The sequence below is a fragment of the Dryobates pubescens genome, chromosome 3, assembly GCF_014839835.1.
Source record: "Dryobates pubescens isolate bDryPub1 chromosome 3, bDryPub1.pri, whole genome shotgun sequence".
NCBI classification, from domain to species: domain Eukaryota; kingdom Metazoa; phylum Chordata; class Aves; order Piciformes; family Picidae; genus Dryobates; species Dryobates pubescens.
Window position 1 is genome coordinate 32,634,256 of NC_071614.1, and position 27,977 is coordinate 32,662,232.

Sequence of the window (27,977 nt, forward strand, 5' to 3'; positions counted from 1 at the left end):
TCTTTTGAGCTTCCAGATGTATTTCACAAACAACAGCCATCCATAAGAGCAGTGACTACCTCTAATGTCATCACAGTCAAGCATGACAGGATTAAATTGATCCAGAACCCTTTCGAATGACTGCATCCTAACCTACCAACGATGTTAGATGTTTGCTAGGCAACATGAACATTAAAGTGTGCTGAGAATCTCACTAGAATTTTTAGTAAAAGCCACTGCAATATCAGAAGAGATTTTAGCTGAACATGTAGTAGGTGCCATGTTTTGTTGTTGAGATGAGCTGCAGGCAATCTGTTCAAACAGTGCAAAGTGTTAATGTTGTAGCAGGGTCTTCAGTAAAAAGTGCAAACAGGAGCGTGTGATATTAATATTCAAAAAGTAGTGCATGCCTTTCTATTGCCCAGAAAACAAGAGCACCAATCTGAAGAGAGAAAAGGCTGATGATTTATGTCCTGTGGCTATAAATCCATTTGACAAGACTTAATATTTTTCTAATTATACCATAGCATCAGTGAGTATCTAGTTAGTAACTGCAGTCCCTCTGTGCAAAGTCCAAAGTGCAAGTTCCTCTACAAACCCAAAAGCTAGAGGGTCAGCCCATGCCTTACATGGCTTTAGACATCCTGCCTGTTAAAAACCCCACAGGTGTCAGGACTGGAAGACATTTGGAAGGTTGAGGCTGTTTGAGCGTGACAGAAAGCCAGCATGGCTCCATCCCTAAAACTCCTCACATTGCTAGCAGATGAGTCCGGAACCCTGGAACACGGACCATGATTGCGTTTTCCCTTTTTCTCTCTATGCTCCAATTTGAAAGTCCTGCTTCTCCTTCGGTGCCTCACCACCACAACATGGCTGCTCACTGACAATTACGGCATTGCCATGGGGAAAGCTAAAATGGAATTGTGTGTCCTCAAAGGATGAAAATGAATTCCAGTTTTTGACATCATGGATGAATTTTGCAGCTCAAGGACTCTGCAGTGAAAGACAAGAGTGGCTGCCCTGACTGTGCTTTGCTGAGTACAATCCTCTGCATGAGCATCAGAGGTGACAAAGGGACATCCTCCTGCACAGCTCAGGGGGATGGATGTAGAGGAGCTGGGAATGAAGGAGGATGGGAAGGAGGAAGGCTGAACCTCAGGTTTTTAGAGTGGTCTTTTGCTTGTCACCACTTTATTGTGTTTTGAATCGGCAATAAATTAAATTTTGTCCAAGTCTTTTTCCCTGTGACAGTCATTGGTGAGCCATCTACCTGTCTTTATCTCAGCCTACAAGCTTTCCCATATTCTTTTCCACCCCTGTCCTGTTCAGAGTGTGCAATGGAATGAGTGGATTCTTGCCTGGTCATGGTCTACCCACCACAGCGGATTATCTAAATATGAGATACTTTCAGCATGAAGAGAGCACAACCTGAACTGTTCTTTTCTTTCAGCAGCTCAGGCCCACATCACTCACCTCATGCCCAATGCCAAGTCTGTGTTTTTCATGCATTTCAACAGGTTTTGTTCCTGCTTCTGTACCAAAACAAGTAAACACAGACGTCAGCAGAGCAGAACCACAGTCCCAGATGCTTTCATTAATCAATCAACAATAAAACCAATTCTGTCTCAGACAATTTAGGTAATTGTTATTTCTTGCAATTTAGACATTGCTGTGTCTTATAGTATTAACATATTTAAACATCTTCAGAAATGTTGAGATATTTCAAATCTGATACATATAGACAAACAGACAGGTGCTAATAACAGTACATCACAAAGGCACGCTCTTGTAGCCATCTGCTTCTCCTGCTCGTCCATATTTCACCCTACTGATGCATCTCTTCACCTTTCACTGCAGGCTGTCCACGGCACCAAACAGGGAGGGGACACTCCTGCTTCCTCCTTTTTTTCTGATTTTTCTTTTGAGTGGAGGATGTAGAATTCTCCCAAGAACATGGTGGGTTTCTTTCAAGCTCTTCTTTCTTGAGTTCCCAGTCTTCATCTCTCTGGTCTAAGGGGATTCCTTTCATTATGGCTGTCCTGCAATAGTTTCTGCTTTCTACTTCTGCTCTGGGAAAGAAAGCAAGAGTGCATCTTCAGATACTGAGCACAACACAGTCACACCATCAATCATGAGTGGCCCATCTACAGGATTAGGGGATCATGTATTCATATGACCAAAACACTCTTGTCTGTAACACATGAGAGAGCCCTAAGGTGCATCCCAAATCTAACAGCATTCATCACCCCAAATGACCAGGTACTCACTGAGAGCTGTACTGAGGAATCTTCATTAAAGATCTACACACATTGGAATCAAAATTTTAACCATTAAAAGCTCCCAAAGACTGATCTTGTGAATCCATCTGCTATTAAATAGACTTTAGCACCTTCAATATAACTGTACATGGCATATTAACTCACTGCAATCACAACATTTCTTTTGTTTGTTTGGTTGGTTGGTTTGGTTGTTTTTCACTGCTTATTCAGTAGTACTGGAAATTTTTAATGACAAAACATCAGAACTGAAGATGCCTTTATAGATGACCTTTTAACTTCAGACATTACATAGGCCTAATGCAATTCAGCCCTGAAATTTTGCTAAACTTTGCATTAAAATCCAGAATTAAGCTTGACAGTTCATCCCCACTTCTGTTTTGTAAAGAGTAACTTGAATTAAGAGATGTGATAGAAATGAGGCTGCATTGCATAAGTTCCAATTTTCCATGTTAAAACACGTAGAAAATACCATTTTTTCCCAGGCCAATATCTCCATACACAACTCTCCTCTGGCTGCTGTGGTTTCCAGTTGTGCTTTTCAGGTTGTCTCTATGATGGTGTGAAACCATCATCCATCCAGATCCCGGGATTTCCAAGTCAGCAGTGAGTCTGCTCATGGCATTACTGATTTACCAAAGTCATCATTTTTTTGGTGATACTTTTTTTTCTATTAAACATGTACAGACCTAGTTCTTCAGTGAAGGACTCTGTACAAGACAGGAACCAGAAAAACATAACTCACAGTAATTTTCCTTATAGTTCTGAAATATCAATGGTTTCCATTACACTTCCCACTGCAGGCAACAAAAACTAATTAAAAAAAAAACCAAAACAAACCAATGCATTCATCAAGGCCAAGATAAATATGCTCCTGTGAGCAGCAGAAATTTTTTTATAATCTCATTTACTGGGTTTTTAATCACACCTCTGAAATATTTTTCCTATTAAGTGTTTGTAACATTTTCTTTACAATCTTTACACACGCCTGGCACCATCACAGTCAACTATTTTAGGGGAAAAAAAGTGGCCTCAAACTGAAAAAATACTTCCTGCATTTTGTAGGCACTGAGGAATCTCTTTTTAGACATTTTAGAAGAATGACAATGTAAATTCTTCATGTCCAAATCATAGAATCATAGAATGGCTTGGGATGGAAAGGACCTCTGAAGTCCAACCCCCAAGTGTTCAAGTCACTGAAAGTGACATTCAGTTCTCTTTTTAAAAACTACCAAATGCAAACCCTCAGGTCTTTTTTCATTCTCATGTCAGCTGTAAGCCAGAGAATGTACTGAAAAAACAGCAGCTACCGTGGTGAGTTGACTTTGGCAATCAGCCAGATGTCCATCCAGCTGCTCTTTGACTGCCCCACCTCCACAGGACAGGGGGACAATGATAGAAAAACTTTTGGGTCAAAATAAAGACATGGAAATCACTCATCAATTGTGTGCAAAAACAGTCTTGTGAAAAATCGCTTAGCTTTCTTGCCAATTGAAAAAAAAAAGCAGAATGATAAAAACAAAGACAAAACTAAACCACCTTATCTGCATCCCCCAACCTCTTCCCATGCCCAGCTTTACTTAGTCATTTCCTACCCCTCTACCTCTTCTTCGTAAGTAGCACAAGGAGGTAGGGGCTGTGGTCTGTTCATAACCCTTTGTCTCTACCACTCCTTTCTCCTCAAGCTCTTCCCCTGCTCCAGTGTGGGTCCTTCCTATTGGATGCAGTCCTTCAGGATTAGCCAGCTTCAGCACAGGCTCTTCATGGGCTGCAGCTTGTTCATAATTTGTTCACCTCCGGCAGCTTGGGGTCCTCAGTGGGTTGCAGTAGGGAGATCTGCTCCATCATAGGCAGAACAGGAATCTCCGCTCTGGAACCTGAAGCATTTCCTCCCTCTTCTCCCCCTCTGATCCTAGTGTTCTCTCACTCCTCACTGATGGGCATCCTTTTTGCCCTTTTAACAATACATTTTTGCAGAGGAGCCACAACCATTGCTGATGGGCTGAGCTGTGTCCTGCAGCCTGCGTGGTGAAGCCACAGAGACTCCCCTGCACACGCTTACTGAGCACAGACACTCTAACTGAACGTATCTATCCAAGAGAAGGCAAACCCTTTTCTCCTACTGCAGAAGCCTCATTATGTACTCAACATTTAGAGAACTCTGTCAAAATTACCAAAAAAAATCCTTTTTTTTCCCCAGTAATTCAGCAGCTCTGTCACATCAGTGCAATGATGAGAGCACAGAGCAAAGCCAGCGGCTCCATACAAATGTGCTGCATACCGTGGACTTACTAGAGAGATAGACAGGCACATACATATATATAGATATATATATACACACACACAAACATATGTTTGAGAGAGATGGTCAATGTTCCATGTCTGATGGTGTTTAAGAGGTATTTGGAAAATGCCCTTAAAACATGATTTAACTTTTGGTCAGCCCTGAAGTGGTCGGGCAGTTGGACTAGATTGCTGTAGATCCCTTCCAACCAAACTATTCCATTCTACTCCTATTCTGTTCTTTTCCTCTAAGTATGTGCTACCAAATGTCTTTCTAGACACTTATATATATGTATGTATATATATATATATATATATATATATATATACACACACACATTTATTTATACATATATATACCCTGGGCTTAGACAGCAGGAGTCTTTGGAGTAGTTTCAACACTCGGGACTTTGCAGAGAGGATGGCAGCAGACACAGCCAACAGATGTCTGTGCCAGCTCAGCACCATCCTCAGCAGCTCTCTCAGCATCCAGGGTAAAGCCCTTCTCACAAAAAGTTAACAAAGGAAAAAAGAAAAGGAAGTGCAAATAATCTCTTTGTTATTCAGAAGCAGCTGTGTTTTGAAGGCTACTTTCTATCCTTTGCATGTCCATGCAAACCTTGGTGAGTGGTACTGATATTCTGTAGCAGACCATTCCTAATATTTACATGTTAATAATATTTGCATGTTGGTATATATGCAATTTACATGTCAATGCAACCATCCCCCAGCACGGATCGGTGGCTTAGCACAGGTAGGTAAGAGTGTCTTCACAGAGCCACTGGGACCTGAAGTCAGACCCACAGTGCCCAAGGATCATAGTCATGCTAGAGAGCTGAACTGGGATTTAGGAATTATTTGGATGATTATAGCCCTGATTAGATATGCATGCCAACCATACAGCTGGCATAGGCTATTATGTTTCAAATCATCTTTTCTCTCTTTTTGCATGACAGGCAAATATCCAAAACTGATGGTGATGCTCTGTAACAAAATATCCATCATATTTACATACCAGTACCACAGACACCATGAGGGCAGACCTTCTCTCTGCTGAAATGCATCGGTGTGCATACACACTTCACAAAAGAAGCACGGACAGCAGGTAAAGGGAAATGATTCTGAAGCTCTTTTGCACTCTTGTAAAACCTCACCTGAAGTACTGTGTCCAGTTCTGGAGTCCTCAGCACTCACAAAAAAAAGACATGGACCTGTTGAAGACTATCTAGAGGAGGCCACAAAGATGATTGGAGGGCTGAAATACCTCTCCTACAAGGACAGGCTCATAGAGTTGGGGTTGCTCCTCCTGGAGAAAAAAATGCCTCTGGAGAGACCTTATTTCAGCTTTTCAGTACCTAAAGGGGCCTATAAGAAATAGGGGGACAATCTTTCTAGCAGGGTGTGTTGCAACAGAACAAGGTAATCTTTTTAAACTGAAAGATGGTAGATTTAGACTACATATAAAGAAGAAATTTTTTACAATGCTATGAAACATTGGCACAGGTTGCTCAGAGAGGTGGCCCATGCTCCATCCCTGGTACCATTCCAGGTCTGGTTGGATGTTGTAATATAGTTGTTCAACCTTCTCCTACAGTTGGACAGGGCTCTGAGCAACCTAATCTAGCTGAAGATGTCCCTGCTCACCACAGCAGAATTTGAACTAGATGAGCTTCCAAGGATCTTTCCAACCCAAAACATTCTAGGATTCTATGATTTTCTGTCTGGGACTTTCTGCACACCTGAAGGAGTAGAAGGTAATCATGATTATACTAAAAATGTCAGAAATTCCTCCTAGTTAACTCTAAGTTTGCTGAAGAGAGGAGGTGAAACTGTTGCATGAGGGTGTATTGTAAATTCTAGTGGTTGGGCTTTAAAAAAGGGCTCCTGAGCCCTGGTGCTGCTCTTAGCTGCTCACAAGATGCATTGTGTCTGCAAGGTGATCACAAAGCTTTGTCTATTTTATAAAACGTCCTTGGCATAAGTATTAAATGCATCTTCCTAGTTATTAAGTTCTCCCAGCCAAGCTGCTAGCTGAGCCATGGGGCAAGTCAGGTCAGCACATGACTCTGAAAGGCATGTTTTCCATCTTAAATTAGACATTAGCCTCAGAAAATCCTTTATCAGCCACTTGAGTCACCCTAGGCTGTTGCCTCAGTTGCTCAGACCAGAATGTCAATCTGTCTGCCACAGGCATTGGCTGTCAGCATTATTCAGATCAGCAAGTCCAATCATCAACCTAGAAACACCACTAAACTATGTCCCCCAGCACCACATCTACACATCTCTCAAATTCCTCCAGAGACAGTGACTCCACAACTTCCCTGGGCAGCCTGTTCCAGTGTTTGACAACCCTTTCAGTGACCAAATTTTTCCTGATGTCCAATATAAATCTCCCCTAGTGCAACTTGAGGCCACTTCCTCTTGTCCTGAAACAACAGCACTGAATAGGTAAGCAATTGCTATAAATGGTTAATTAAGGAGAACAGCCCTGCAGACTTTTCACTCTGGGGAAAACAATATGATGCAGAAACTAAGTGAGCCAAGACCTGCAAAGAGTATAAAGAGAAAAATCTTCCCTGGAAGAAAATGCCCCATTGTCAAAGAACTGACAGACCTAAGTTTATTCCAGGTAGGATCTAAGTAGTAAAAAACATAACACCAAAGCTTAGGTATCAGTTGGTTGTTTGAATTTCTTTAAACTGGAGGTCTAAGGGCAGCAAGAGCTTATTCTTCTGCATGGAAGGAATCAGAATCATAGAAGGGTAGGGTTGCAAGGCACCTATGGAGACCATCTAGTTCAGTCTCAAAAGAGTCTGGCTCCATCTTCTTGTCCCCTACCCTTTAGATATTGATAAGCATTGAGAAGATCACCTCTCAGTCTTATCTTCTCCACATTGAACAGTCCTAGGTCTCAGTCTTTTCTTGAAAGAGAGATGCTCTAGTCACCTCAACATCTTCATAGCCCTCTGCTGGACTCTCTTTCATAGTTCTCTGCCTCTTTTGAACTGGGGAGCCCAGGACTGAACACAGTACTCCAGATGTGGCCTCACTGGGGCAGAGTAGAGAGGGAAGAGAGAACCTGTATTGATCTGCTGGCCGCACTCTTCCTAATGCACCCCAGGACACCACTGGCCTTCCTGGCCACAAGAGCGCACTGTGGGTTCATGATGAACTTGTTATCCACCACACCTCCCAGCTTCTCCATGGAGCTGCTTTCCAGAAAGTCAGTCTCTAACCTGTAGTGGTGCATGCCATTATTCCTCCCCAGGTGCAGCAGCCTAAACTTGCACTTACTGAATTTCATTAGGTTCCCTTCTGCCCAGCTCTCCAGCCTGCCCAGGTCTCACTGAATATCAGCAAAGCATAGAAGGCAGTGGAATAAATTAACGGCTTCCCAATGGCTTGCTTGTGACAACGACCCATATTCTTGTGCTTGATGGCTTTGAGATAGATTTTAGGAGGAAAGATAAATAACACACCCCTATTGGTTCTGTACCTTAACAAAGCAGTCAATTTAATTTTCATTGCTCAGGCCCCATCGGCTGCTGCAGTGGAACCAGACATCACTACTCACATTTCTAAGAACTTGGAGCAGTCTTGGTGACCATAGATTTCCGCAAGCCTCTTGGGTGTGTCGCCAAAAAGGTCAGCCGCATCCATGGCAGCGTGCAGGGAATGAAGAGTGCGAAGCACCCCCAGCCTCCCCGACTCAGCAGCAAAGTGAGCTGGGGTCCAGCCCACATCGCTCCGCAGGCAATGGCGGGCACCATGAGCCACAAGGAGTTTGACCAGCTCCGATCGCCCTTGTGTTGGGCAGCAAAACAGAGAGAGAAGATGCACCTTCATTAGACTTTAGACCTTCAGAGGATGCAGAAGACAGTCACACAGCTGATCATAATTCCCTCAGTCATGTAACAATGGGTTTTACACGTGACCTGGCTATTTGATTTATCAAATAAATTACACTCATTAGAAAATGATGGATTTATATTTTTTTCCCCAAACAAGACTGCCTCCAGAAGCATTTTACATCAAAACCAATAAAATTGAAAAACTACTAATTTTTTAACAGCACATCTCAATTAGTCACTGATCAATTGGCCATTGACTACTTCATTGCTTCATTTTAGTTTTTAGTTCAATGCAAAATAAAACTTAAACATTAAAAAGAAAAAAAAAAAGGAAAACCTGTGAACAGCTTCACTAAACCAAAGGTTTGTTCAGTAGCTGGTAAGTGAGCCTGCAAGGGAAGGTGCCTCACTGTGAATACAGTGGGCTCATCTTTCTGCTCTTTCATGCAGATGTACATGAGAAATAACTCCTCTGCACTGTATAAAGTGATCTCTTAGAAAAGCAATGTGAAGGACAAGCAGACCAGCTGCATGTACATATCATGTACACTGCAAATTTTCACATGAGAAACAAACAAGTTTAAAAATCACTTGGATGGCAACCCCATAAATTATTTTGAGGCAAAGCTCCCATTTAAATTTGGGGGGGGCTCTCCTTTTTTTTTTTTTTCCCCATTAAGGGCAAAATTAACAGATGCAAGCTGTGACTATTCCCAGCATTAATTCTCATCATGGTAAAATGTGATTACAATCAGTCCTTTCATGACACCAGTTCACACAGGTAACAGAGCAGGCGGTGCCCTTACCTTCAGCAGCAGCCCAGTGCAGTGGCGTCCTGTCATGCCAGTCAACATCCTTGTGATTTGGGTCACAGCGTCCTGACCTCAGAATCTCATCCACTAGGTCATAGTCCCCCAAAGCCACAGCTTCATGGAGCTCTGTCATGCTTTATGCTTCAGAAAGGTGCCTGGTAAAAGAGGCAGCAGTCATCTAGTGGGTGTTCACTGATGTATCAGTTCCATTCAAGAGCAATTTTCACAGATCAGGCAGCATCTGGATTAAAAATTATACATGCCCTGTAAGAAATGAAGGTTTATCCAAAACTAAGGAAAAATAAATGTGTCTGGGAGAGTTATAATTTATCTTCAAACCAGTGATCACAGATTCATGGTGACACTTGGTTTGCAGTCATGGAAAGCTGAAGTAAAGCATAAGCCTTTATATAAAAGGACCTGTAGATAAAACCACATTGCATTTCTCAAGGATGTTGCTAGACAACAGCCAGCTCAGGCCAAACATTTGCCAGGGGTCTGTTGGTGCTCACAAACCATGGAAACTGACTCCTCCCTTGCCAGGAAACTGGCTCCTGTCCTTGCTGCAGATTCGTTAATTGCAGCGTTTCATTACAGTGAGAAAGAAATGACTGCGCGAGTGTTTCCTGATGTCCTTTGGTGCAAAGAATCAAGCTATGGCATGCTGCTTGAAATTTTCAAACACTTTTGTGCTCTGCCAGCTTCAGATCATACCCATACACATACATGGAAAGGAAAATAAATCATGATCCCACCCCAGGAGTTCACAAGGTCTCCAAGGAGGCAGTCCATGGGTGCAGCTTCCTTTCCTGCTAGGTCTTCTTGTTATTCTTGAAGCTCACATGGCTGTTTCATCACCTGGATCAAGCTGCGGATCTCTCAGAAAAGTACTCTTTTGTTATTGGCAACCGGTTTAGGGTTAATTCCCTAAACTCAGCGTTATCTAGGTGGCAAATGTCGGGAGGGAGGGAGAGGCTGTGCGTATCCACCGTCAGTAGGGACATGTGCTTGATCCACCTTAAACTACTCCCGAAGCTGCACTCAAAAGTGCCACCAGTTTCCTCTGCGTGTTGTTATCCCCGTCTCATAAAGACAGAGGAACAAAGGAAGAGATTTTGATTCTTAGGGAAGGATCTTGAGCCAAAGTTCTCCCCTCCTCACCAGCCATAAGCGTCACACCTTCTCTGCAGGATGGTGCACCAGAGGGGTTTCCTCACGGAGACCCCAGTGCTTGCTCCAGCCCTAGGCCAGCGCGCTCGGCAGCGCCGTAAGGAAAGCCTCGCACAGCTACGTCCGGATCTAAACCTGTCCTTGCTCTGCAAAGTCACAGCGCGGCGTCTACGCAGCTGAGGGGGCCGTTCGGGCGTGCAGTGTCTTTTGGGGATGGCTCCATGCCAGAAACTGGTTTTCCAGGCTCGAGGACGATCCCTCCCAGCAAGATTGTCTCATCTGAAAACTAAGGCAAAGTTTGGTCCCTCCCCTTCAGGGACAGCCTGGCAGTCGGCCTGCCCTCGACAGGGGCGTGCTTCCGCGCCAGCGAACGGCTCTCGCCTGGCTCTAGGGAGCCGTGTGTGCCCGAAGGGTCCATCCTACTCTCCTGGACAGCAGGGCGGGAACGGAGGGCAGCAAGGACACTGCACACCAGGTACGTGGATCCCCGGGTGCTGCTAAAGGGTGTAAAAAAGGGCCTGGGGAGAGCATGGGGAGGAGCAACGGCGGTGTAAGAGGGCTTTTAAATAGCATTTTCTGCACGGACTGGCAGCTTGCCAGTGCTCCCACTCCTTGGGTTCAGCCTGCGCTTCACAAAGCCTGTCCACTCCTCCGCTTCCCCTCTTCCATCCCCTTATCTAGCCTCAAATCCCTTCATGCCTTTGCAGAGGGATAGGATTTGCTCTAGGTAAGCTGCAGGGAGGAATACGGTGGGCATGCCCCTTCCCTGCTGCACTTGCGGCCAGTGTTCAGGGAAAAGGTGAATCGAGCTTTCCCACGGGGAGAAGTAACCCACCCCCTGACACAGACATGCCCAATGTGGGGATGGGAAGCAACAATCCCAGGCTGCCGTAGGGGAAAATAGATGGGGGTGGGGTAGGAGGGTTGTCACAGTGAGGGTGATTAAACTCTGATTCAGGTGTCCAGCACTGAAGCACTGCAAAATGCAAAACTGGGGCAGCCCCATAGGTGCCTTGTTTTGAGCAGGGCTTCAGACTGTCGTCCAGATGTCCTTCCCAATCTAAATTCTTCTGAGAGGCTGAGAAGGACACAGAGCACAAGGCTTTGGGTGCTCCGCTAGCACATCATTCTTTCCCAAACCCAGCTTCTGTAAGGTGGACACCTGCATAGGACCCTACAAGCTGGCCACTATTAGAGCTGGTAGGAAGAGGGATGGTGGGTTTAGGATGTTATTCCCTGTAGTGTGCTTTAAGCCTGATGAGCTCACATACAGAGGACACAGTGGTTGACTGTAACCTTAGCCAGATGAACCTGCTGCAAAGAGCCTGCCTGTACTTTACCCCATGACACAACAATCTGAGCTTTTCCAGGAGCAGCAGGTGGTGGCTTTTCAGGGTAGGAACTGTAGATGGCAATGCCACCCAAACTTGTACTTGCCAGTCGCACTGACATGATTTACAACAGCCAAGAAGCTATTGTGGCGTACTGCTAGGGACACACCAGATTCTCTGACCAGCATCTCTAGTAGGAAAGTAGAGATGCTCAAATCTCCATCTCAGGCTATTGTTAGGGGTTAACCTCCTTTATTTCTCTGCCTGCTCAAAAAGAAACACATTACCTCCTCAAAAATCAGCTTATCTTACAGGGGAAGGATATTTCTTAGAGGGGAAGACATGTTTCTGCAGTGGAGTTGTGCTTGCAGAGAAGTCAGATGGGATATTCCTGCTGAGTGAAGTATACTTTGATTTAGCCCTTGGATCCAGAAGCTGCACAGTTTATCAGAATACTGAACCCAAATGCCTCTTCCTGACTGCAGAACTGCTGTCTGCTCCTTCCATCTGACATTTCAGAAGACACACATTCCACCACCCAAGTCCTGCTTCAGGCCCAAACAAGCAAGCAAAGGATGAGAAGAGTTGTTTCAGTGCCTAAAACAGGGCATTTAAGAGCAGGGACCAGAACTGGGACTTTTAGGTAAATCTGTCATAATACTTAGGGATGTTTTTTCCCCTAGATCCAGTGAATGTTGCAAAGTTTTGGTATCTAGGGTGATCCCATGGCCCAGTCATGACAGATGGTTCTAGTTCATTCTCTGGTGCCAAATCAGACAGGTGATGTACTTAAAACAATTAATCTGAGCTCACGAAGGGGACAGTGACACCTCCATCTACTGGGAAATAACTCACTGGAGAGTGCTATTGAGGTGAGCACATGGAAGTGCCCTGAGACATGGCTGTGAGGCCCTGGCCTAATCCAGGAAGCAGGAGCATCACCTGAAAGGCTGGGAATTGCTCTGCTCCACCTTTGCTTCTCTCAGTCTCCATTTCCCACCTTAAAAAAGGGGATGTACTGTCCTCCAGCCTCATGTGCCATCTGTGGTCGTGATGATTGTGAAGGGCAGGTCCTGCCTCTCCAACCTGATCTCCTTCTATGATTAGGTGACCCATCTGGTGGACGTGGGGAGGCCTGTGGATGTGGTCTACCTGGACTTCAGCAAGGCCTTTGACACCGTCCCCCACAGTAAACTGCTGGCTAAGCTGTCAGCTCGTGGCTTGGACAGCAACACTGTGCTGGGTTAGGAACTGGCTGGAGGGCCGAGCCCAGAGAGTGGTGGTGAATGGTGCCACAGCCAGCTGGCGGCCAGTCACCAGTGGCATCCCCCAAGGATCAGTGCTGGGCCCCATCCGCTTTAACATCTTCATTGATGATCTGGATGAGGGGGTTGAGTCAGTCATCAGCAAGTTTGCAGATGACACCAAGTTAGGAGCAGATGTTGGTCAGTTAGAGGGCAGAAGGGCTCTGCAGAGGGACCTCGACCAACTGGACAGATGGGCAGAGTCCAATGGGATGGCATTCAACAAGTCCAAGTGCCAGGTGCTGCACTTTGGTCACGGCAACCCCATGCAGAGCTACAGGCTGGGGTCAGAGTGGCTGGAGAGCTGCCAAACAGAGAGGGACCTGGGGGTGCTGATTGACACCCGCCTAAACATGAGCCAGCAGTGTGCCCAGGTGGCCAAGAGGGCCAATGGCATCCTGGCCTGCATTAGGAATAGTGTGGCCAGCAGGAGCAGGGAGGTCATTGTGCCCCTGTACTCTGCATTGGTTAGGCCACACCTTGAGTCCTGTGTCCAGTTCTGGGCCCCTCAGTTTAAGAAGGACATGGAGACACTTGAACATGTCCAGAGAAGGGCAACGAGGCTGGGGAGAGGCCTTGAGCACAGGCTTTACGAGGAGAGGGTGAGGGAGCTGGGATTGTTTAGCCTGGAGGAGGCTCAGGAGTGACCTCATTGCCCTCTACAACTACCTGAAAGAGGAAGAGGTTGGTCTCTTCTCCCAGGCAACCAGCACCAGAACAAGGGGACACAGTCTCAAGCTGTGCCAGGGGAGGTTTAGACTCGAGGTGAGGAGAAAGTTCTTCACTGAGCAAGTCATTTGTCATTGGAATGTGCTGCCCAGGGAGGTGGTGGAGTCACCGTCCCTGGAGGTGTTCAAGAGGAGATTGGACGTGGCACTTGGTGCCATGGTCTAGTCATGAGGTCTGTGGAGACAGGTTGGACTCGATGATCCTCGAGGTCTCTTCCAACCTTGGTGATACTGTGATACTGTGAAATTACTGAGGTCAGAGTCACCTCTGCATTAAGCTACATCAAGATGTCGGATGGAAGCAGCCTTTAAAGTATGCAGTATGGGTGTTTAATAGAAAAAAAAATTACTCAGATCAGTGGAAAAATACACAACTGCCTTTCAGTGAGAGCTTCAGCCATTTACATCCTGCAACACAAAAGGCGTCAGTGTGAAGGGCTCTTTCCTTCAGCCTCCCTACATTCCCCAGTCTCTGCTCCCCCGTCTTGGCAGCCTTCAAATAAAGGACAAGCCAAGGTCAGGGGAAAACAAAAGAAAGATAAATAAAACAAGGTAAAAAAGACAATCTAAAACCATAGGGCCCGGTAAAACCTCCCTTACTGTTGTGCACTGTGCTAGTGAGAGGTCCTGCATGGGAATTGCTGTTTGCTCTTTTGGCACTTCTCAGACACCCCTGTAGCCCCTTCCTCCCTTGCTGCAGAAGCTGACAAGTTTGTAGCCCCCACATGTGGGGTGGGACACAAGAGAAATCTGGTTTTGCAAGATACAGGGAGAGCCTGCCCCAACACCAGCACCACCCCTCTCTGTACTCCATCAGCAGCTCCTCTGAGCCCTCTGAACAGCAAACCCAATTCAGAAGGTGCTCAGAAGAAGCAGAGTGACAGCCAGGACCCCAGCCCACACCTTTCATGTGCTTAAGTTCTCCTGCTGCACTCCCCCAGAGCATGAGGGGAAAGCACAAAAAAGCACAATGCTGTATTGTCTCCTTGTGCCAGCTTGCACAGACCCACAGAAGCCAGGGCTGATTTATACCGATGCTGGATCCAGCCATGGAATTTGGAAAAAAGCTTCTGTCCAAGTGCCAGGAAAAGCTGTGAAGAACTGCTTCCTTCAGCCTTTCAATTCCCAGCTCCAGAGCCACTGGAGGAACTGCCCAGCTACACCATGTCAACTGTGGCAAACTCAAACCCACGAACTAAAGGCAAAACCACCATTAAACACAAGGAAGCCATTATCCGCCTAGCTGCATTCATGTGCAAGAACTTGGACATCCCACTGTCAGATTGAGCTTCCATTTTTGGATCAAAATGATGCTGTTTATTTCACTTGAAGTGGATCTGACTGTCCTCCTGCAGGGTGTGAGCATGACACACATCTCAGGTCTCAGCTACTGTCAGATCAGTTACAGATTTCCAGACTTTGGACACAGAAGGACATATAAAGATGCAACTTGATGCATTTCTTACAAAGCATATAAGGAATTGATTTCCAGTACTGCAGGAGAAGAGTGATGGATGCTGTTATCCCACAGTATCTGTAGGGAAATCAATTCCCACCACTTACTTTAAAAGCCTACAGGTTTTTACGTAGTTTCTCTTCTGCTACAAATGCTGGAGGTACCCACATGAACAATGAAAAGTTGATTTAGGACAAAAAGAGCAGGCCGATGATATAAACTACACAGGGTAACAGGCTGGAGGTTCAAGATTTCCTTTTGTACTGTTGCTCTGAGGGCTGGACAAACCAGCACTTTTGCAGCTGACTAGTAAAACATCTTGCACAGAGCATATCATTGTGCTGCAGTTTAAATTCCCCCAAAAGTGTAAATCAGGGCAGATGGCACCATCTTTACCTGCACTAGAATTAGGCACCTTCTGAACTGCCCAAGACACAATAACATTGTTCTAGATGAAAGCTAGAAAGGAGTTTAAGAGAAGTCATGCCTCAGGCATGAAACACCCTTTCTTACCATAAACAAGGCATGTGCTCTGAGAAAACAGTTAAGGTGTTACAGGTGGTTTTACTGAAATCAAGCATAAACAGGAGAAGCTCATAGGATAAGCAAAGGGAGTTTCCCACCTCTTCTGTGGCTTTATTGCTTGAATAGTTAATGCTCTAATACATTTGGCGTTCACATTCACTTTGCATTTTAAAAATCAGCCACAGTATTTGATGACAGTTTCTGGTACTAATTCAGTACCCTCCAAAACACTCTTCGGAAGAGCCCCTGAGAGAAACTACACAATAAAACAACGCAAACATTTACTCAGCAACTCAGAAAATCTGTTTTATTTTTGCTTTTCTGTTCTTCTTTTCGAAGGGGAATTATGTCAAAGTTCTTAACAGCCCCAAAAGGCCCGAGGCTCCCCTCACTTACTATTGTTTGGCTGATGTGCTGACAGTTTCCCCCCCCCCGATTTATAGTCCAGGTTGGGACAGCTTTTGTTCACAGCCCCTCTCCCATTAGATTCTGTTTCATAAATAATGCCTGTCAGCTAGAACCCCCACAAAACAAAGATTCTGAACTCAGAGCTTCCTCTTAAAACTTTACAGGAAAATAAAAATTGGTGTGGATTTTAATGGTTTTTGGATAAATCTTTCACAGTTCCAGTTGCTGACCCCAAACAACTCCTGCATTTTCGCCATGTACATGTCCCTCAGTATCAAGAAGCCTTACAGAAGCCGCTCCCTCAGCTACCATGCACCCAGCAGTCCTAAAAGAGCTGTTTGACCAAACTTAAAAACCCTTACAGAAGCTGCTGTTAGTATCTGGGCACTCACTGCATCCTCTCCTGCAATCAGAGACCCTACTGAAGCACTTCTGCTTTACCAGAAGCAAGTACAATGGAGCCAGGCTTTTTAATGTTTTCTTGGAGCAACAGATGTGGAAAGGACATTTCTCTGTGTGGATTTACGGAGCCATTATAATGCTGTGGTGCTAGGACCAGAGCAGTATGTGTCTAAAGGCGAATACATCTCCTAGCTCCTCTTTCTGGTGCGTTTGGGTGGATTTCAGTATCTGATGGCTGCACTTCTTTGGTTCCACTGCTGTGTGTTGATTCCCATGTATGTCCCAAGGGGCAGAGATGAGTCCGGGCAGCAGAAGCATGGCAGGCAGCCCAACCCTAGGCGGCCAGGTCGAAGTCGTCCCGTTCCTCGTTGTAGTCCAGCACCTTCTGCCGAAGGCGAGAGGCGTCCACCCAGGTGATGAAGTCCTCCACGGCGCGGGGGACGAGGAGAGCGGGGTCGGTCACCACCTCGGGCCCCACGCGGACGTGGCCCTGCTCCACAAAGGTGACGGCGTGGCGCAGATTCTGTGCCATCCGCAGCTTCACCAGCAGGCAAGGCAAGCGCCGGCGGCAGAAGGCGGAGGCCGAGAGGCTCTCGCAGACAGCCAGCGACCGCCGGGAGCTCACTAGGCCCAGGCCGTAGAGCTTCTCCAGCAGCGCGGCAGCACAGCGAGTACGGAAGGCGGCGCTGGACGGCCCCAGGTCGCGGAGACGGCGAGTTAAGGTGCGGACGCTGCGGGCCAGCGCCTTGTACAGCACGTAATCCTCCCGCCGGCCCACTCGGTACCGCCGCAGCGCCTTCACCTCAGCTAGGTTTCCCCCCGACGCCTCCCAGTTCACCAGATCTAGCCGCCGCAGCAGCTTCTGCTCGTGGTACTTCAGCTTCCGCACCATCTTGACGACCCGCGCCTCGCCTCGCCGCCGCCGAGAGGCCGCCCTTTCCGGGGAGGGGAGACCGTCTCCGCCCCGCCGCTTCCCCCGCCCGGGGACGCCCGCCCCGGCGCGGCCCCAATGGTGTGTCCGGCAAGCCCTTGTGCCCGGCTGGGCGGCTGCGGGAAGAACGGATCCGCCGATGTTCTGCGATGTTAGGATGGCCCTGGGTCTCTTCCACGCTGTGCCGGGGCTGCTGCCGGGAGATAAACCCCAGCCCGGCTGCCGGAGGGAGGACTAGGGGATGCTCCTCACGCCTGCTGCTTAGTCTGGGATGCGGCGACTTCCATCTGTCCTTTTCATCCCCAGAACGAGCTTGGCTCCGAGGTGCCACCCCAGGTACGGCTCGGAGACCATCATACCTTCTTCCAACAACCTCTTCTGCACGGGCAGCCCTTCCTTCTCTCTCCAAGAATCAAATCCTCATTCGTCATTACTCTTGGAAATGGGTTTGGCGTTGCTTTTCTCTGTGACGTTCTCTTCTAGATCTATAGGCCGGAGCTGCAAAAACGTCCCACTGCCCTTCCTGCGAGAAGGAACAGCTGTAGGTCGTAGCCTGGCGAGAAAGGAACTCCCTTCACGGTTAAAACTCACCGCTTTGCGGCTTGTGCTTCCATGTTTGTGCCCAAGAAATGAGACTGGTGCTACTCTGCACCACAACATCTTGACCAGTGCTCGAAAAGTGCTACCATGGCACCCACAGCCATTTCTGTTTACTGCTCGGTGTTGTCTGAATCCTTGGGATTCATGACACTGCTTCAAGGAAATTCCCGAAAAGGGTAGGTCAGGTTGGTGATTTGGGATTACCGATTCTCATAAGGAGATTCATACATCAACTCAACTTCTAATTTACTACTGTTGCATCTTCAACGTACTGTATTTTTTTTTTCAGGGTAGGTGATCTGGCCATGCAGGCTATGTGTGCTTGATTTTCTTTGTGTTTTTCCCCAGGTTTGTTGGTGAAGACACCAATGAAAATGGGGAGCAGCAACACTGAGAAGTTTTATAGGATCCCCAAAGGAAAAGGGCCACACTCAGTTGGATGTACAGACCTGATGACAGAAAATGCAGTTGAGGTAAAGCTCTCAGTTATTCCTCCTTTGGATTTAAGCTACAATGTTAGTGAAACAACTTGCTGTAGTTTGAACAGATGAATCAAAAAGAAGGTATTATCTGTGTGCAGGAATGTGCCATGGGTGACACATAACAGCTTTTGGTCCTCTCTGTCCCAGTCTAGGATGTGTACTGGGGCATTTACCAGATGAGTGTAAACTGCAAGCCTTCCCCATGAGCTGCTTCCTCCATCCCTTCTATTATCCTTGCCTTCCTGACCCCCTTGTACAAGATACTGCAGAGGAACTGTGTCTTTCTGGGACCCATGTGGTTCTTCCTATCCACCCCATCACTTGAAGACTTACTGTAAAGATCCCAGTGGGATTTGGCAGGGTTGGATGATTGAGGGTATGTAGTGTTTCAGCTGCAGGGTAAAGGATGAGAACTCTTCTCAAAATTTTATCTGAAAAAGAACAGGATGTTATTTCTGCAAGTGGTTAGTACAGAGAGAAGCCATGATAAGAAGAAGGGGACAGTGAATGGCCAGCTAATGAGCTCACAGATGGCTTTCCATTTCAAATCCTGCTTTTAATTTCCCTATGAGAACATGCCTCCATTTACACTGTGTGTGCACTCTTCAGACTAGCCACATACAGTGGAACTTACCAGCAGTTTGCAGTGGCTATTCATATGTTTTCCTTTATTCTACTGACCTTACTCCGTATTAGCACAAAGAAGTGATTAATTTCTTTGTAATGAGCCCACGTATTTTTTCTTAGATAAATAATCTGTATAATTCCAGTTCTCTCAGACATAGATAGTGAACCTCTTTCTGACAAGCAGTCAGTCACCTGGGACTATTTTGGGGTCAAATTAATGTGATTTCCAATATAGGTGTAGGTTTGATAATTTCTTAGTGGCTTCTGTGTCAAAGTTTGCTTTAAGTTAGATGAGTAAATAGAAACAAGCTTCACTGTACAAGCTTTTCTTACATACATTGTACATAACTGTATATAACTGACAGTCTTCAAGACACCAGAGTTTATTGCAAAGCTCCAGTTCTTTTTGGCTCTAAATTTAACTTGTTAAACCAAAACTACAGCTGGAGCAGGACAATGAAATTTCAATACAGCTGGAGCAAGACAGTGAAATTTCAATAGTGTGTCGCAAATTCCCCTGCAAACCAGGAAGTAATAATGCAGATTATGCATAGCTCATCTGCTGAGAGGTCTGGCTTAAGGTGTGCCACCAGTACCTTGTTACTGCCTACACAGGAAAAATACTGGCAAGGGTGGATAGTGGGCCACATGAATGTGAACAGCTGAGTGGTTTCCTGGAGGACCTGTCGTACAAACAGTAAAAGAAGATTCAAAACACTGATAAGAAACAGAGGCAGAGAACACACAAGTTAACAAAATCGTCGTTAGAAAGATGGACCTCTGCAGACTTGTAAACATCCTGAGGAGGAGGAAGAACAATGTATTGCACTCCTTGGCTGTGCAACTGCCTTTTGTTTGGTTTAGACAGTAACATTCTAGCCATGTTGAGAGCATGTCCCCAACTTTACCCTCACCTCTAGAGACTGGTTTCAAGGGTAAAATTTGTCGTGCTAACCTAGTGGAAAAATATACTCCTGGGCGAGTCCTTTTTTTCTGCACAGTTTAGCAAGCTGACTTGGGTCAATAACAGGTCCATGACACTGGAAGCATGGAAAGCAATGATAGCTCCTAGCTGGAAGGGTCAAGGAAAGAGTCACCTGTGTTAAAACTGATTAAACTGCATCATTGTGCCATTTCCTTGAAGGGAGGCATAGTGAGGAAGACAGAAGAAAAGATGTATCAAGAAGCACAAATGGAGCAAATAGGTAGTGAGTATTTGTAATGATTGAAGTAATTGAGTGGAGCATTTTGAATTAGCCATAGTCTAACCTAAAAAGGTGATGTGGATCTCTACCTGAATGCCAACAAGCATGCTACTGTAAATTCATCGCTGGGACAAAAATACAGTAATACAGATCTGGCATCAAAGTCTGCATGGGATAATAATTTTCTCGTGAGATTCTCATAATTCTCTAGAGCTCTGAAGCCCTTGACAGTTGTTTTTATAATCCTTTTTCTCTGCCATATATTAATAAATACCAAACTTCCTTATTTTTTCTTTTCTTTCCTCCTAATCCCAGGGAAGCTTCCTGCGCCTGTATTACCCGTCATGTGATGCCACAGATAATGAGGAGGCACTGTGGATTCCAGATAAAGAGTACTATCAAGGTCTCTCTGACTTCCTTAACATGTACCGAGTTGTAGGAGAAAGGCTTTTCCAGTACTATGTTGGTAAGATTGGTTTTGGTTTTATTCCTTGACTAGTGCAAGGACATGAGCTCTCTATGCAGGTTGTTGCTTCTCTGCTCTGTGAGCAGTGTGTTACTGGTGCAGGACTAAGAAATAGCTTTTCCCAAAGAAATATGTCGTTTATGCAGTGAGGCTCAATGCTGAATGTGACCCAAGTCCCAGGCAAACCTGCAGTCCCTGAATAGGAGTGTCTGGGCAATTTGCTGTAGGAAGAGCTTGGATAAGGTGTGCCTGTGTGTTGGGATTTAAATCTCACAGGGAGTTGTGCATACATACAAAGGTCAGGTAGATCCTAGGCTCTGAATACCAACAAGACTTGGATGTGTGACTATTCCTGAAAATCTGCTGGGTTTAAAAGATGTGTAGGCCTTGTGCTAGGCTGTGTTTGAGAGGAGGAGAGGGAAAGTATCTTATGTCGAGTAGAAAATATTTTTAAAATTAGATTTGTCTTCTGTATGTTAAGGATGAGATTTGGACCCTTATCTTCAGATGACTGCTCTGAAATCGGTGGTCACCTGATTCTTGGGATCTCTCCCACAGGAACAAACACTGTCTCTCATTTCACAGAATCACAGAATGTTAGAGGTTAGAAGGGACCTCCAGAGATCATCGAGTCCAACCCCCGCTGCCAAAGCAAATTCCCCTGGGGTGGTCTGTAGTCTGCACAGGAATGCATCCAGACAGGTTTTGAATGTGTCCAGAGAAGGCGACTCCACAACCTCTCTGGACAGCCTGTTCCAGTGCTCCATCACCCTCATTGTAAAGAATTTTCTCCTCATGTTGAAGTGAAACCTTCTATATTCAAGTTTGCATCCATTGTTCCTTGTCTTATTACTGCACACCACCAAAAAGAGCTTGGCCCCCACCAAGCTTGACACCCACCCCTCAGATAACTTATGCACATTGATAGATCCCCTCTTTGTGTTCTCTACTCAAGGACTAAACAGCCCCAGGTCTCTCAGTCTCTCTTCATAGGGGAGATGCTCAAGTCCCCTAATTATTCCATGGCTCTCCATTGGACTCTAGCAGATCCCTATCTCTTGAACTGGGAGGACCAAAACTGGACACAGTAATCCAGGTGTGGTCTCACTAGGGCAGAGTTATTTCAGTAATAACAACATATGCTTCAATTTTTGTCTAGGTTCAGTGACCTGTCCTGCGAAGTCAAATGCTGCATTTAAGCCAGGAGAAAAATACCCACTCCTCATTTTTTCCCATGGACTTGGAGCTTTTCGGTAATTCTGCAGTTTGTTGGCAAATTGGTTTTGTTATCTATGGAGACAGCAGTCTCCAAGGATGGTTCTGAACAGATTTTCAGTAGGAGCTGAGCTCCTTGTGGAGTTGAAACAGATTTGAAAAACAGGCTGCTGTGTATCAGGATGCCAACAGCAGTAGATAAAAGCAGTGATGATGTATTTATTTGTTTTCCCTTTGTATTTCAGGGGTGAGGTTATTTATCCATAAGCTTGTTGAAGATTAGGTAGTTGACTTTCACACAGCTCTTTGAAGATGCAAAATGTCATGTTTTGCTTTTTGAAAGCTATTACCTTCTGAATACGTAATGAGGTTTTATGAACAGGCTTTGGTGCCTGGCACACAAAGGCCTGTTCTACTAGCCAGCAAATTCAAACAGAAGAACTACTGAATGGGGGCTAGCATATACCCACTGTGGCCAATGTTCAAAGAGCAGTGTAATTGAAATCATTCTGCATGCAGGTGTCTGACCAGAGTGTGGTTTTGATTGCAGGACGATCTATTCTGCTATTTGCATAGAGATGGCTTCCCAGGGCTTTATGGTGGCTGCTGTGGAGCACAGGTGTGTATACTGCACTTTTTTGACTTCTGATGGGAAGAAACTTTCTCACATTGAATAGAATGTTACTTGCTCTAAAGAAGAACTTCAGATTTAAAAATGAAACCACACTAACATACCTCCCTTAGCCTTGCCTACGCCCCCCTTTTCTACAGCTCGAATTTTATCTAAGCAAAGGGAATTTGCTTGGATAAGTCCTGGGATAGATACTTTTCATCATTCTTCAGGCTTGCTATTTTTCTGTAATTGTTAGAAACTAGAAAATGTAAAGGAGGGGGGAGTTTTGGTGGGGTTATTATATTATTTACTCTGTCTGCATTTAGCTGTGACTGTGGCAGCCCTGGTTAGTCAATGGTTCTATTGAGATAAGTGAAAGCAAAAAACTTGTCCTGACTTCATCCCAAATCAAGAATAATACATCCTCAGAAATAACCTTCTGTTGATATTACAGAGATGAATCTGCTTCAGCAACATATTATTGTAAAAAAAAGCCCCTTTGTGAACCACAGAAAGAGTCTACATCAAACATTGAGAAGGAGTGGATCTACTACAGGAAACTGAAAACTGGAGAGGAAGAGCGGTGCTTGCGCCATAAGCAGGTACTCATCCTAGATCTGTGCTCCATTAAGGGAGGCAGGAGCGGTGTGTTTAGGACTAACTAGCAGATTCTTTCCCTGTGGCCATGTCTGCAGTCTTCTCCCATGACTCAGGAGATAGATAAAAATGCATCCAGTCCTATGTTCCTGAAATGAGAAAGCCAATAACAGCTTTCTTCAGAACATAAGCTACTTCCTCAACAAAGCTTTCTCATTAAATTGCCCTGTCAGGCTCAGTCAGCAGTTTCTCCTCTGGTTCCACTCAACTTTTGTTTCTTCTCCATGTCTTCACACTTTTGCTGCCCTGCCCAGTTTTTACATGGCAGTGCTGAATCCAAATGTTTGTGTGGCCTCAGGCGTATTTCAGCTTTAATTTACTGTTGGATAGCAAGATGAATCATGGCTGTTATTAGAGAGGTATTTGCTTCATCATCTTCAAACATACTTTAATGTGGTTTATGGCAATGGAAACAATGAACACTTTCAGATGATAAGCACCACCCATTCTAGATGTGATATGGCCATACTGATGAACTCCACCAAGCATAGACTTGTCATTTGAAATCTTGGACGGTTTTCTTCTAACCAGTGCAAACTCAGCAAGGGAGGTGTTTTTCTTTATCTCCCTGGGCCATACAGACAGCAGTGCAAGTGTAATTTCCTGTGTGTATACAACATCCTCCTTACAAGTCTACGTAATGCCTGAAAATTTCAACAGTAGAGAAGTTAGAAGATAGAAATTTCTTTGAAATTCAGCAATGCACAGACATCTTGCTGTCTGCCCACACACTGCTACTGTTCTTTGGTTCTTTTTGAAGCTTTTCTTTTACTGAAAGACAAAACCATTTCTCATACTGAACAGCATAGGTCTTTATTTGACAAACCTTTGCTACAGTTTCAATTGTGTTGAAGGTTTGACATTAGGAGGAAGTTCTTTACCATGAGGGCAGTGAAACACTGGAACAGGTTGCCCAGGGAGGTATTTGAGACCCCATCCTTGGAGATACACAAGGTCAGGCTCTAAAGGGCTCTGGGCAACCTGATCTAATGGAGGATGTCCCTGCTCACTGCAGGGCGGTTGGACTACATGATTTTTGGAGGTTCTTTCCAACTCAAACCATTCTGTGATTCTATAGGTAGATAGATGGGCTTCTTGGCTGTTTCTTCTTATAGGTTTATCCAGTGTAAAGGCCTTTTCAAAGCTACTGTGCAGATGGGGCAAGTGGTGTAATGACATTTGCTCATCAAAGGAAACAGGAGGATCAGCAAATCAGCCTTCCTTGTAGTTGTGTTATTTAAGCCTTTGCATATCCCAACAACCACTTCTCTTGAGCGACAGGACATGGGAGTTGAAGGTCTTTGGTGCATGTTTTAGGGATAAATTCCTCTGTGTGCAGAGGATCTATACAAGAACTTAATTCTTTGTAGCTCCAAAAGTCAGTTCTGTCCTTGGTCAGACCTCGTCAGAGTACTCTTCACAGTTTAGAATAGTTATTGCTGAATCGAACAATGGGATGGGGGAGGAAAGACTGTTGTGTGCAAGGGGCTGGAAAGCCTGGCAGTTGTCTGTAATTTCTTCCACTGTTCTCTTCCTGCCCCAACTTTTCTTTCTCACCAGGTGCAACAAAGAGCACAGGAGTGTATCAAAGCTCTCAATCTCATTCTTAAAATCAATTCAGGAGAGGAAGTAATGAATGTACTCAATTTGAACTTTGACTGGCAAAGCCTAAAGGTGAGTGAAAGGGTTACATGCCTAATAATGCTTCTGGTTTCCCTCAGCCATTTCTAAACTGGTTCCTGTAAACTATCCTGAAAATCACACAGTAGATGTGTGAACGTATATTCTGAGGTTATCCCAAGTTGGACAGACAGCAATGGAGCTGAAATGGTGCTCTTCCTACTTCAAAAGGATCTATTGCCTGAAAAAAAATACTCCCTTTAAAAAAAAAAAGTTTGGGAAAGAAAGTGGCTTACAGCACCTGGGTTTTTTTGACAGGATTCTGTTGATACTAGCAGAATAGCTGTGATGGGACACTCTTTTGGTGGTGCTACAGTTATTGAGAGTCTCAGCAAAGAAATAAGATTCAGGTAAGTATGTAAAACAAGGCAAGAGACATTTGGCACTTGAGAGGTCTGTAGCAGGGACCTACTTAAGACCCGACAGCTACTGAGTAGATTGTGAAGTTTTGGTTGGCCTGTCTTGTTTTCTGAAGTGATGCTTCTTTCAGCTGTGGGGATGTGGTGGGACATAGCTTTACCATACTTCATTATCATACTGTGGGACCCTACAGAAGTTCCTGTGCCCAGCTGCACTTGGCAATGGAGACCAACAAATTCAATAATGGACTCTCTTCCCCCAAAGTAGAAGTCATACTGAAACAAAATGGTTCATTAAATTTCAGTCTGGGGAAGAGAAGGGGGCCTATAACAAAGATGGGGACAGACGTTTTAGCAAGGGCCTGTTGCAACAGGACAAGGGCTAATAGTTTCAAACTAAAAGAGAGGACATCTAGACTAGATTTAAGGAAGATTTATTTTGTAATGAGAGTGGTGAAACACTGGCACAGGTTGCCCAGAGAGGTGATAAGTTCATCATCCTTGGAAACATTCCAAGGCAGGTTGGACAAGGCTCTGAACAATCTGATCTTGAAGATGTCCCTGCTTACTGTAGGGCAGTTGTAGCAGCTGCCCTTCCAATCTGAAGGATTCTGTGATTAACCTATTTACCTGTTCAGTACCTTTAAAGTTTCACTTTCCCATGTCTCCTCAAATGAAAGCACACTAAGAACTTCCATATGAAGCTTTCTGCCTCTCTGAGAGTATCTGGTTGTTTTTGACAGGTGTGGCATTGCCCTCGATGCATGGATGCTTCCTGTCAGTGATGACATTTACCAAAACAGTATCCAGCAACCACTGCTTTTTATCAACTCTGAAAAATTCCAGTGGTTTGATAACATTTTAAAGATGAAGAAGCTCATCTCTAATGACACAAACAAGAAAATGATTACTATCAAGTAAGTATCTGGGATCCCTAATTTCTGTGAAGATGAATCTTTACTCTCTTGTCAGAACTGTTCAGTTATGTGTAGCTGCCAAAAGATGGACAGACACCACTTGTTCAGGGCCTGGGTTTTCAGTACATGTTTAAATTGGACAGCAGTATGTTCCCCATAGTGGAGACAGGCATCTCTAAGCAGCCAGTAACCCTAAAGTTAAAATAGTCTGAGGTATGCATTCCTGTCCTGAGGCACAGGTTTTGTTCTGGGCCTCATGCATCATGTGTTGGAACACTTTAAATATCCTTTTTGGTGCAGTTGTGCACTCACCTGGGGAAAGCAGTGCCTACAGGGAAGTGGATGGCTTTATAATCCACCTTCTACTCAGAAAGGAGACAACTTGAAGTCTCTTCCTTGGCATTGCAACTGTAGTGACTTACAGCAAGTGCATGCAAAGCTTCCTGCTTTCTGTTTTTAGGCCAGAATTTCCTGCTAATCTTGCACGTTCGTGAGATGAACTTGTTTTATCTCCTTCTGCTAAAGGAGACAGTGTAAGATATGTGAATGCCTTTAAAGAAGTCTGTGCAACTCATAGCCTCTCGTGATCAGATGACTGCATTCTTAAAAGCTTGGTGATCATGGTTCTGTTTGCAGGGGATCGGTCCATCAGAGCTTTCCTGACTTCACCTTTGTGAGTGGAGAAATCATTGGGAGATTTTTTAAATTAAAAGGAGAAATAGATCCAAATGAAGCTATTGACATAAGCAATCATGCTTCATTAGCCTTCCTGCAGAAACATTTGAGTAAGTATCTGTTTACATCAAAGCATGAGGTTAAATACTTAATTCTTATGAAGCTTTTTATATAACCATGTTGTTCAGAATAAGATTAAAAGCAAGTGTGCCAGAAAAGTTGGAAGTAGAGAAAGCAAAGGTCAGACTCTTTTTCTAGGGGTTTGGTAGTTACTTTTGGAAGCAATTCAGAGGAGGAACATTGGGGGTTTGTTACAATACATAAACACTTTGTCATTTTTCTCTCCTTAAAAAATCATGCCTCCTCCCTTTTGCCATATTGTTTGACCCACCCAGTAATTTAATTTTTCAGTGCAGCTTTACAAAAAGATGACTTCTGCATTCATTACCACTTCATTTTCTTTCCTCATTTTATAGGTCTTAAGAAAGATTTTGATAAGTGGGATTCTCTTGTGGATGGCATAGGACCCAATGTTATTCCTGGTACCAATATTGACTTACCTCCAGCAGAACCTGAATAAGAAGTACTGAAAATGCCATAGACATCAGGACACTAATGTTGGCCAGACATTACTCAGATGTGATAGCATTGGCCATTGCCGTATGGACCAACATAAAAGATAAGGTATTCAGTTACCTTATAATGGAAATATGGAGAGGTTTTAGGTCAAGTGAGTTAGTGAGATAATCTGAAATACTGTAAGAGTAACCTTTGCTTTTTAGAAAGAGTGATTAATCACATGCCTGATTTGGGTTTAGAATCAATTTTGCAGAGAGAGATTAAGCTCCAAGGAATTCAGCTGAAGTTCTACTTACCAAACTAAGTCAAGCAAGCCTGTTTTGCAGTGTAATTAAAAAAATAATATTATTAAACTGCTTAGTATTTCAGCTTTGCTCTGACAGTGGTTGAGAGCTGGAGCACAGTTGTTCATCCTGTCAGAGAAATGGTAGTGGAAGAGCCTCAAA

At 44.8% G+C, this 27,977-nt stretch overlaps 3 protein-coding genes across 5 annotated transcripts; 1 reads left to right on the top strand and 2 right to left on the bottom strand.

Annotated features, from left to right (window-relative positions):
* Positions 1 to 1,530: 1,530 nt before the first annotated feature.
* Positions 1,531 to 9,576, bottom strand: ANKRD66 (ankyrin repeat domain 66). The gene is made up of 3 exons (XM_009905327.2): positions 9,196 to 9,576; positions 8,113 to 8,341; positions 1,531 to 2,048 (listed from the first exon to the last, which is right to left on the bottom strand). The coding sequence occupies exons 1-3, from the start codon at positions 9,332 to 9,334 to the stop codon at positions 1,805 to 1,807; spliced, it is 612 nt and encodes a 203-aa protein (XP_009903629.2). The 5' UTR covers positions 9,335 to 9,576; the 3' UTR covers positions 1,531 to 1,804.
* A 1,162-nt stretch (positions 9,577 to 10,738) lies between these two features.
* PLA2G7 (phospholipase A2 group VII) lies at positions 10,739 to 27,880 on the top strand. 3 transcript variants are annotated; one of them, XM_054179919.1, is made up of 11 exons: positions 10,739 to 10,846; positions 18,405 to 18,529; positions 20,686 to 20,836; positions 21,996 to 22,089; positions 22,602 to 22,670; positions 23,119 to 23,266; positions 24,882 to 24,995; positions 25,260 to 25,351; positions 26,104 to 26,277; positions 26,914 to 27,062; positions 27,429 to 27,880. In XM_054179919.1, exons 2-11 carry the CDS (start codon positions 18,425 to 18,427, stop codon positions 27,530 to 27,532), a joined length of 1,200 nt encoding a protein of 399 aa, XP_054035894.1. In that variant the 5' UTR covers positions 10,739 to 10,846; positions 18,405 to 18,424; the 3' UTR covers positions 27,533 to 27,880. The 3 variants fall into 3 exon arrangements, with proteins under 3 accessions (XP_054035894.1, XP_009903607.2, XP_054035896.1); XM_009905305.2 differs by lacking the exon at positions 10,739 to 10,846 and adding an exon at positions 17,511 to 17,792; XM_054179921.1 differs by lacking the exon at positions 10,739 to 10,846 and adding an exon at positions 17,888 to 17,997.
* Positions 16,517 to 17,483, bottom strand: IMP3 (IMP U3 small nucleolar ribonucleoprotein 3). The gene has a single exon (XM_009905326.2). The coding sequence runs from the start codon at positions 17,415 to 17,417 to the stop codon at positions 16,860 to 16,862; it is 558 nt and encodes a 185-aa protein (XP_009903628.2). The 5' UTR covers positions 17,418 to 17,483; the 3' UTR covers positions 16,517 to 16,859.
* Positions 27,881 to 27,977: the final 97 nt, after the last annotated feature.